This window comes from Lipotes vexillifer, unplaced genomic scaffold (genome assembly GCF_000442215.2).
Source record: "Lipotes vexillifer unplaced genomic scaffold, Lipotes_vexillifer_v1.1 scaffold2106, whole genome shotgun sequence".
Classification (NCBI taxonomy): Eukaryota; Metazoa; Chordata; class Mammalia; order Artiodactyla; family Lipotidae; genus Lipotes; species Lipotes vexillifer.
In genome coordinates, this window is record NW_006775310.1 from 275,796 (window position 1) to 286,139 (window position 10,344).

Sequence of the window (10,344 nt, forward strand, 5' to 3'; positions counted from 1 at the left end):
GAGGGAGCAATGTCCGGAGCTGGGAAGTAGCGTCCGTTGCAGTGTCCAGCCCTGTGGGGGGCAGTGTCTGGTGCAGTGTCCGAGGTGGGCAGTTGTCCAAGCTCCAGGGAGGGTCGTGTCCGGTAGGGCGTCCGGTGGCCGCGGCCCGGGCCGAGCGCGCTGCGCTCCCTGCAGCCCCGGGACTGGCGCGCTAGGGGCCCGAGCACAGTGCCGGGACCCCGCCTCCCCAACCCCCTCCCCTTCGGCCCCCCCCCTTCTTTCTCTCCTCCCTTCTTTACAGGGCTGTGTCCAGTTTTCGTCACAGCCTCCTCTGCCCAATCCCTGTGCCTGGCGCCGGGCGCGGCCACCAATCAAACTACTGAAACCGCGGCGGGTTGCATCATGTGTCCCTGGCTTGGTGACAGCGGGGAGGGGCAGGGGAATAAGGAGGGAGGGGGCAATGCGATGTTAGCCACGCCCCCGCTTCGGAGGTCGGACACAGACTGCTAGGGACGTCACGGAAGCCCGCCTTCAGGCTCTTGTTTTAACTCTTGGCTCACCAACCAACAAACTAAAAGCACTCGAGCTGGAGCTTTGGAGAACAAAGTGCCCGTAGGGCATAGAGAAAGGCTCCGACTGCTGCCCTCTGCACCCCTGTCTCGTCTCAGGGTTCCAGAGAAAGGAAAGAGCCTTAGCTACCTGCGCCAAGCACAGCCCGAGAGGTAGCCCTCCGCCCCTGGGTGAAGGAGTCCAGCTCCGCGATCTGAGTCACCTCCTCTTGAGGTGAAGCTGAGGAAGAGACTCTGGGAGAGTGCAGACCAAGGCCGGAAATCAAATCTACTGTAGAGCGCACAGCTCACTGAACTCCAGTTGGGAGCGTGACTTCGGATTCTAGGGAATTCCGTGGTCTTCGAATGGAGTGGAGTCTCCTCAGGGTGACTATCCTGCGGTTCTGTGTAGGAAGGGGTTAACCAAGGCTCTAAGCGGACGGGGCGGGGCCAGAGGAGGGGCGGGGCCAGGGCGACCGCGGGCGCGCGCGTGCGTTGCTGACTCAGCGGCGATTCCTGAGATCACTGGTGGAGGGTTCCAGGTTGGCCCCCAGTGACTGGCGTGTGGGACCCTTTGAAGATCGGCGCTATGTCCGGGACTTCCCTGGATCCTGGCCCCTGGAGGCCGTGGTTCTTGGTCTCAGCCGCCGGAGACTCCGAGAAGGAAGGCTAGCCCGAGCTGGGCGCGGCGGGACAGGGCGGGGACGACAGGCCAGCGCCTCCCTGGAGACATCCCCGCCACGCTCCGCCCCTCTTGCCCTGGGTCCCCAGACTCCTGGCTGGAGTGGTCGGGGCAGCTTGGCTGACCGGATATTAAACTGCGAGAGTTGTCGCACGTGGACACCATCCTGCCTGTCGTGACTGTGTAGAACAAAGACCAGGAATCAATGTCTTTAGAGGCCATCCCAGCCTTGCCCTCGCCCCAGATGAGAGTGGCCTGCGCTGAGACTTCCTAGGGATTGAAACACCACACCATATACTCTCTTCCCTATGTGGATCCCAGGCCCTTGCCTGCAGGGAAGTTCTTTCCCTCGTCTAACCTCTCTCTTTCCGGCAGTCTCAGTACATTCCCTCTGAGCCAGTCCCCAAGGAAGACGGAGAATGGCTGTCACCCCACCCCCACCCCGCCCGTGATAACCACTCTTTGGAAATTTGCAAATTGGAATTCTCTCCTTGGATTTTCTCCAAGGTGAAAAACTGCGACTCAACTTTTCAAATAACTTTTTTCTCTCCACCAGCGAACCTTAGAAGGGACTGGAGAGTGGTAACCGAATCCAACCCAAAACGGGAATCTCCTGGCCCCGTTCCTACCCCCACACCAGGCATAGGCACACACACAGTCCCCGACAGCCTCAGCCGGAACATTCCAGAGGCCGGGAACTCGGTACTTGCTAAGGCAGCCATTACTGGATAGCACTCTGGTTGTTAGAAAGCTCTTTCTTACACTATTTCAGGAGGAACGCTCGCCCCTCGTCGCCTGGCAGCTTCCCCACCTCACCTCTGTTGGCAGAGACCGGGTGAAGGTGGAGGGGGTGTCAGTGCCTAAAGCTTTAGCAGGCTCAGCAGCCCCTCACCCCCACCCAGGCTCTCAGCGCCTTCCACTCAGAGCCAAGCGCGGCGGAGTGCGAAGGGGCGGGGCCGTGGGGGACCCACCAGCTCTGCCCTGCTGCAAATCACTTCCAAGCCGGTGAGTCAAAAATAGTAACAGTTGTTGCGTTGCCCCTCATTTCCATGTTGTCAGTTTAATGTGCCGAAGTACAGAAGCAATTCCTGATGTCCCTACCTCTTTCTCAGTGTCCCCCACCTACTCCCCCTTCCCGCTACCCTCCCTGGAATCATTTCCTCAGCCCGCCCCCCTCCTCTTGATTCGCAGCCCTAGTAGTCCCAGAAGGAGATACTGTTGGTCTCCGTGGGAGCCGAGCAGGAAGAAAGGCGGGGCCGGCGGGGGCAGCGGCCGCGGTGGTGAGGCCCTGGACTACAGCCTCGACCCCGTAGCAGCCTCCGCAGGTCCTGGCGGAAGCGCAGGCCCAGAAAGGCGTAGAGCACGGGGTTGAGACCGCAGCGGGCGAGGGCCAAGCCCCCGGTCACCAGCAGTGCCAGATCCTTGCGCTTGCTGGCGGGGCAGCTCCGCTCGCGGGCCGCCAGGAGGTCAGCAGTATCCAATAGCAGGGCGAGACTGTAGGGCAGCTGCAGCACCACAAAGGCTGCCACCAGGGCCACCACGACGCGCAGCGCGCGCCGGCGCTCGGACCCCCTGGTGGCCAGCAGCGTGCGGCCCAGGAGCGCGTAGCAGGCCGCCATGACGCCCAGCGGCAGCGCGAAGCCCAGGACCACCTGCGCCAGGGCGCTCACCCCCTTCACCGTCTGCGTGAGGCCCTCGGGGAAAATGAGACGGCAGCGCCGCTGGCCTTCTCGCTGCCCGTCCTGGCTGAAAAGGAGAGCAGGCAGCGCCAGGAGCAGCGACAACAACCACACGATGACTGAGACCAAGTGTGCACGGCCCGGCACCGGGGGCCTCGGTCCAGCTGGGAGGGCCCGCGCGATGGCCACGTAGCGGTCGGCGCTGATACAGGCCAGGAAGAGGAAGCCGGCGTGGAAGGAGGCCGAATAGAGGCCCGAGATGGCGCGGCAGGTGACACTTCCCAGACTCCAGCCCTGCAGAGCCCCGGCTGCGGCAAAGGGCAGGGTCAGGGCCAGCAGAAGGTCGGCCAGGGCCAGCTGGAGCAGGTGGGCGGAGGTGGGCGAGCGGGCAGCACGTCGCGCCGCCAGGTGAGTGGCCAGGACCAGGCCATTGCCGGCCAGACCCAGCGCAGCCACCGTCAGGGAGACACTGGGTTGGAAGGCCCGACTGAAGGCCTGGACGTCGGCCTTGTAGCAGAGTTCTGGCAGCGGCTCAGCCGAGTATGCCTCCTCATCGTCCCCGGAGTAGGGGCCCCAGGAGACCTGGGGAGGCCAACATGAGAAGAGAGACCTTATGAGGCATGCCTCCACCACACGCCTCCCCCTCCCACACATGCATTCCAAGCTGGGGGCTCCTGTGGCCAGGTGCAATGGTACAGTGCCCGGGAGAAGACATAAACTCTTCCACACACTCTTCTTAGCACACCCTCAGACAGGCCTTGGCTTCCCTTGCACCCCTCCTGCCTCTACAACCAGCTTCCTCGGTGACCTTGAGTGAATCACTTGCTCTTTCTGGCTCTCCAGTTGCCTAATATGTAACGTCGAGATTAGAAATCCTGACCAGCCCACCCGGCAGGGTCGTTGGAAATAAGGAAGATAATGAATGTGAAGCATCTGTGCTCTCCATAGGCCAAGTGTCTGTATTGTTAATAAATCTTAGCGCTTCAGTTCCTCTGCAGCGCCCTCTCCTGGAAGAACACCCACATGCAGACTTTGCCTGAGACCTGGTCCCTGGACTCCATGCTTGGTCTGAAGAGGTTTTCTATGTCTCCTTTCCCTTCTCCCCTTCTCACCCCCACCTCTTAGCCTCCAGTACAGGTGCATTGAACTACTCATGACAAGGGGGTCGTAAGGGTTGGAGCTCAGGTTTTCTGGGCTCAGTTGGGACCTTAGATCTCTAGGTTCAGCTCATCCTCCCTCTCAACCCCAGTCCCGTCCCCCCAACCCCAGCGTCCCATTACCAGCCCGATCTATCAGGAGGGCCCCTGGTCCCAGAGGGCTCCAGGAATCCTAGGTAGGTCCTAGCATGGCAGAGGCCTGGTGCTAGGTAGAGAATCCCATCCCTTCACCTTACCCTCCCTCTCTGTAACCATTACCCCCCTGCCCCCACTCCCACCTGCTTTGCGGGCTCAGTCCCCATCTCTGGCTATTCGGGTTTCTGAGGTAAAGCCACTGGGGACAGAAGTTAAACTAGTGGGACAGGAAGGAAGGGGCGGGGAGAAGGGCCAGGAGGGCGGTGGGGATTAGGGTCTGTGGGCCTTCCTTACCTAACTTTCCTATTGTACGTCCTAAAAAATCATTTCTCTTTACCGTGCCAGTAGAAAAAGAATGGGTTTTGTAATATCATCGTTTGCTAGCCAGCTGTGTGATCTTAAGTAGGTTTTCTGACCTCTCTGAGCCTCAGGTTTTTCATCTGCAAAGTGGAGTGAGGTAAAAATGCAGAATTCACAGGGTGCTGAGGGTGCCTAGTACGGGTGCCTGGAGCATAATTTGCTGTCAGAAAATGTTAGATTCTTTTACTTACCCATCTCCCCATCTCCAAGCACCCTCCCCTTCCATCTCCCTTTTCTTGGGTTTTTCAGGACCCCCTAACCGGCCCTAGCCTCCCTTCCCCCAGCCCTGCGGCCACAGTCCCTGTCGGCCTCGGGTTATTCAGGGTATTTCCCGGCGACGGGAGGCTCTCTACCCCCGCCCATTCGCAGTAGGGCTGAGGCGCGCGCTTGCGCGGGGTCCGGGAAAGCGGCGCGTGCCAGGAGAGAGAGGCTGGGGGAGGGGGGAGGTGAGAAGAGAGAGGGTGGAAGGAGAGGCGAGAACAGCGGAGAACCAGGAACAGCACAGAGAGAGACAAGGGTGAAGGGTTGGGGGAGAGAGGAAAGAGGGAGGGGTGGGTAAGGGGGAGAGATAGCCATCCGCTGCCAACTCCAGGAGGAAAGCCCGAGCTGGAACTGGAGCCCTAGCCGGCGACGGGCACCGACTGGGAGGCGGCCGCCGGGATCCGTCAGCCCTGCATGATGCGTCTCCGGCTCTTCTGCATCCTGCTCGCCGCGGTCTCGGGAGCCCGGGGCTGGGGCTACTGTGAGTGCGGGGCTCGCAGGCAGGCGGGGTTGGGCCTGGGAGTCTAAGGTCTGCAGGGCGGGTCCCGCACCGCATTGCGGCTGGGTGGTCGCGGGTCCCTTCCCGGCCGGCGCGCGCTCGTGCGCTTTCATCCTTTCCTGCCTCTCCCCGGCGCTCCGCAATGCAGCTCCGAGGCTGGCGCGCGCGCCCGGCGATGGGGCTGGGCTCAGAGCTGAAGATAGAGTCGGCCCGGGCGCGGATTTGGGACTGGGATCCAAGCGGGAGCTAGTGCCTGGGTTTGAGGGTTGGGAATAAGGGTGGTGTCAGTGACCCCGCTAGGGTTAAGGTTTTGCCAGGGGCTGGGGCTGGGCTTGGAGCTGGCCCAGGGACCAGGGTTTGGGGCTGAGGCTGGGCCTGGATTTTGGGGTTGGGATCCATGCAGTATTTGGTGACGCTTTATGATGCTAAAAGTTGCACGTGGAACTGGTGATGGTGCTTGGACTGTCTGGGGTTGAGACCAAGGCCTGGTTTTGGGCTTGGTGCAGGTCTGTGGGTGCTGCTGACTGGGATTGAGGCTAAGGGACTGGATTGGGACTGGATTGGTGTCTTGGGGTGACTCAGGTTCTAAAAGATGCTGAGGTTTGGGATTGTGTTTGTGGGTGTACTGAACCCCAGCTGGTGCTAGGCAGGGTCTGGCCTACGGGTTCTCCCAGAGGAGGAAGGCGGCCTCCCCGAAGTGTGCAGCTGTTGCTGCAGACCAGGTTGAGTAGATGGTTTAAGTTAGGGCTGGGTCTGCAATGGGGGAGAGAGAAGAAAGAGCTCCGGTTGCTCAGTGTGCTGGGCCTTTGGGAAGACTGGGAGGGGCCACCCTGATCACTATGTCTGTTCCCGCAACCCAGACGGCTGTGACGAGGAGCTGGTTGGGCCCCTGTATGCACGCTCCCTGGGCGCCTCCTCCTACTATGGGCTCTTCACCGCGCCCCGTTTTGCCCGGCTGCACGGTGAGCGTGGTGGTGCCCCATGGTGGGGTGGGGGACTCTGGAGGGCTGGAGGTGAATGGGGAGCCAGTGGTGAAAGGCCTTGCCCCTTCTATAGGCATAAGCGGATGGTCTCCCCGGACTGGAGACCCAAATCCCTGGCTCCAGATCGACCTAATGGAGAAGCACCGGATCCGGGCTGTGGCCACGCAGGGCTCCTTTAACTCTTGGGACTGGGTCACACATTACATGCTGCTCTATGGCGACCGAGTGGACAGCTGGACACCGTTCTATCAGCGAGGGCACAACGCGGTACTCCAGGCTCCCTGCGCACACACCTGGGGAACCTTTTCAGCTCTGTGACCTGGGCTGGGCTGGGCACAGTCCTGGGGCAGGGGCAGCAGGCAGTGGTGAGGGCACAGATGAGGAGCAGTGACTTCCTCCCCAAGGACTCAGTCCAGAGGGACTGTCGGCTCCCCACGTGTGCAAGATATTCCCAGTGACAGGGTTTAACATACTTCAGGGTGAAATCTGGGAGAGCTTCCTGAAGGTGGTGACACCTGAGTTGACCTTTGAGGATATAATGGGACGCTCTAGGCTAGGGAAACTGTGTTTGTGTAAAGCCATGAAGGCAGGGGAGATAAGGAGTGTTTGCCTTCCAGAAGTCGAGATTGCCTAGATGCGACAACTGTGGACTGGGAGGCTGTGGAGAAGCAAGCAGAGGGTGGGGACGTGGTCACTCCTCTTCCCTTGCCCCTCAGACCTTCTTCGGTAACGTGAACGAGTCGGCGGTGGTTCGCCACGACCTGCACTACCACTTTACGGCGCGCTACGTCCGCATCGTGCCCTTGGCTTGGAACCCGCGCGGCAAGATCGGCCTGAGGCTCGGCCTCTACGGCTGCCCTTACAGTAAGGGTGTGAGGTCGTGGGCGGGGTGGGGGTGGTGCCCGGGAGACAAAGAGTCTCCCTGGTCCCCAACCCACCTACTGCCCCTCGCGCAGAGTCCGACGTGCTCTATTTCGATGGCGATGACGCCATCTCGTACCGCTTCCCGCGAGGGGTCAGCCGGAGTCTGTGGGACGTGTTCGCCTTCAGCTTCAAGACCGAAGAGAAGGATGGGCTCCTGTTGCACGCCGAGGGCGCCCAGGGCGACTACGTGACACTCGAGCTGCAGGGGGCGCACTTGCTGCTGCACATGAGCCTGGGTGAGCTCAGAGATCCCGGCGCAAAGCCTGAGGCTCTCCTCCCCCGTCTCTTGCTGCACCTCCTCCGCGAAGCCGCACCCCACTCCTTATCCTTCCCTTCCTTAGTGTTTGGACCAACCCACCTTTTTCGTGTAAAATTTGGCGCTAGCAAAACACTGGACTCGGGATCAGGAGAAGCGGATTCCAGTCTCAGCTCTACCACCCACCAGCGGGACAAGCACTTCCCCAGTCTGTTTCCTCATTGTAAAAACGTTGTATATACGTATACACACACGCCTAAAGCGTTATTATTTTGTATCTCAATCGCTTTTCATAACATCCACATGATGAGGTAGAAGCAACTATCGTGCCTCAAGTTTTACTGATGGGAAAACAGAGGCTCAGAGAGGTTAAATGGCTTTACTCTAAGTCCATACTTGCCAATGGCCACTGCTCCATCCCAGGCTGAGGGTGGTCCAATCTCTGTATGCCCACCCTCCCTGGCTGCCCTGGGCCCTGGGCAGTCCCTCCTCTGTGCTGCCGGCTGCTGCTCTGCCTGGGGATTAGCTGGACAGTAGGGCTCGCTTGGGTTTTCCAGGTTCCAGGTCTGACCCCGCCCCACCCTACCCTCAGGCAGCAGCCCCATCCAGCCAAGGCCCGGTCACACAACCGTGAGCGCTGGTGGCGTCCTCAATGACCAGCACTGGCATTACGTACGTGTGGACCGATTTGGCCGTGAAGCAAATCTCACCCTGGACGGCTACGAGCAGCGCTTCGTGCTCAATGGCGACTTTGAGAGACTGAACCTGGACACCGAGGTGAGCGGAGAAGGGAGGAGCCATTTGGTTAAGTGGGATGCCGGGTGGGCCGGTGGGGGACAGCACTTTTCTCTGCCAGAGGTAAGACTGTGCTTTCGGGTGTCTGAATATGCTAGCAGCTCTTGGCAAACTCCCAGAAAGGCCTGGGTTTTTGTTGTTGCTGCTGCTATTATCACGCAGATTCCCGGGCTCCACCCCAGAACTACTGAGATGGAGTCTGGAAATCTGGATTTGGGGGATCGGGCAAGATGAGAAAATTGCCCCCTTCAGGCCCTGATCTGCAGATAAAGAATCCCAGACAGGTTCATTGACTTACCTAAGGGCATGCAGCCAATTTATGGTGGAGTCAGGGCCAGAACCCAAGCCTGGGGAGGCCCAGCGAGCTTCCAGCTTCAATACCGATACTGGGGCAATGTGTGTCTCAAGTCTTATAAAACTCAATCTGCCTGGAGCGTGGGAAAGTCTATGGCGAGGTGGGGGAGCGTGGTGGGGGAGGTGCTGCCGCGCTTGTCGGCTCAGTGGGAAAGCTTATGGAAACCTCACCATTGATCCTGATGGGAGTGGCCCCCTGAAGCCATCTGTAGTGTACTCACTCCTCACTCTGCCCGCAGATGTTCATTGGGGGTCTGGTGGGCGCCTCGCAGAAGAACCTGGCCTATCGGCATAATTTCCGCGGCTGCATGGAAAACGTAATCTTCAACCGAGTCAACATCGCGGACCTGGCCGTGCAGCGCCATTCGCGGATCACCTTCGAGGCCAGTGGGCAGGGGGATCTGGGAGGACTGGGGCGTCAAAGCCGCTTGGAACCAAGAGGTGGAGTGGGAAGAGATATTGTGAATCATGTAAAAGCCGAGGACCCCTCTCCCCAGCCGGATGCTCAAGTGGGGGTGATGGTGTCATCACTGACTCACAGGAAGTGCAAAAGGCCAGCTCCCAACCCCCCAGTTAAAAGCTGTGGTGCGGTCTAAGCATCTCCTCAATTACAACTGAGGAAAACAAGGTGTAGCGCCTGAGAGGCTCCACCAGGGGTCACGCAGCTGCGCAGGGGCCGAGGAGGAACTTGAACCCAGGACTGTTTCGGTGTGTGGGTGCGGGTGCTCCCCCCACCGGAACTCAGGAGCGTAATCAGGCACTGTTGCCGGGAAGCAGGCGGGAAATTGCCTCTCCACGCTGGAAGGAGGGGAAGGAGCGGTCGCCCCTGGAGACGATGTAGATCAGGGTAGAGTCTTGCAGGCCGACTTGGTGGCTGGAGACCTCCTCCACAGCTGGACGTGTTTCTGGGGGAGTTGGGGAGGTGCACCCAGGGAACCTCACTCCTCACAGAGGTGGGGCGGGGCATCGGCTCGGGTGCTGATGGATCCTCACTTTCGTCCCTAGGGTAAGGTGGCATTCCGTTGCCTGGACCCGGTTCCTCACCCCATCAACTTTGGAGGTCCTCACAACTTCGTGCAAGTGCCTGGCTTCCCTCGCCGAGGCCGCCTCGCAGTCTCTTTTCGCTTCCGTACCTGGGATCTCACCGGGCTGCTCCTTTTCTCCCACCTGGGCGATGGGCTGGGCCACGTGGAGCTGATGCTCAGTGAAGGGCAGGTCAATGTGTCCATCGTGCAGACTGGCCGAAAGAAACTTCAGTTTGCCGCTGGTGAGGGGTGGAGGGAAGGGGGAGGCACAGGGAGGCCAGAGAAGGGCAAAGAGCAGAGGAGTTTGTAGGCCTGGATTGAAGCCTTTGCACACTGGAGAGGGGTGAGGGAGTGAAGGGAGGGAGCAGGGCAGGAGGTCCCAGGGCCCTGAGAAAAGGTGGGAGTGGATGGAGGCTGCTGGGGGTTGGAGGGTGGGGCAGATCTGAGGAGCTAAGGAGAAGCAGGAAGGCTGAGAATCCTGGTACTCTCCAGTTCCGGAGGGTCTCTGGAGGTGTTATTCAGTTATGACTTTTGTGTCAGCCACTGGGGTTCCACACAGTGAAGAGAGACATTCAGAGATGTCACCACTCAGGTTGATAAGTGTAAAAATGGGAGGCACATAGGCTACTGTTAGGACACAGAGTGGGGTTGCTGCCTCCCCCGTCTAGGTACTCTTCTAGAAAGTGGTGCCCCGCCCCGCCCCCCCC

General features: G+C 60.0%; 2 protein-coding genes across 2 annotated transcripts in view; one reads left to right on the forward strand and one right to left on the reverse strand.

Moving 5' to 3' along the window:
• Positions 1-2,250: 2,250 nt before the first annotated feature.
• CCR10 (C-C motif chemokine receptor 10) lies at positions 2,251-4,351 on the reverse strand. The gene is made up of 2 exons (XM_007449859.1): positions 4,324-4,351; positions 2,251-3,470 (listed from the first exon to the last, which is right to left on the reverse strand). Exons 1-2 carry the CDS (start codon positions 4,345-4,347, stop codon positions 2,403-2,405), a joined length of 1,092 nt encoding a protein of 363 aa, XP_007449921.1. The 5' UTR covers positions 4,348-4,351; the 3' UTR covers positions 2,251-2,402.
• An 864-nt stretch (positions 4,352-5,215) lies between these two features.
• Positions 5,216-10,344, forward strand: part of CNTNAP1 (contactin associated protein 1) — a 14,535-nt gene continuing 9,406 nt past the window's right edge. Inside the window, exons 1-8 of the mRNA XM_007449860.1 lie at positions 5,216-5,282; positions 6,161-6,262; positions 6,357-6,550; positions 7,000-7,147; positions 7,240-7,443; positions 8,056-8,240; positions 8,852-8,995; positions 9,618-9,879. Of these exons, the coding sequence (XP_007449922.1) occupies positions 5,216-5,282; positions 6,161-6,262; positions 6,357-6,550; positions 7,000-7,147; positions 7,240-7,443; positions 8,056-8,240; positions 8,852-8,995; positions 9,618-9,879 (1,306 nt within the window). The remainder of the gene's footprint in view (positions 5,283-6,160; positions 6,263-6,356; positions 6,551-6,999; positions 7,148-7,239; positions 7,444-8,055; positions 8,241-8,851; positions 8,996-9,617; positions 9,880-10,344) is intronic.

Coding starts and splice junctions, on each gene's coding strand:
- CCR10 (XM_007449859.1), bottom strand. CDS start 4,347: ATGGGGACTGAGCCCGCAAAGCAG. Junction 3,471..4,323: donor GGACTGAGCCCGCAAAGCAG/GTGGGAGTGGGG, acceptor TGGCCTCCCCAG/GTCTCCTGGGGCCCCTACTC.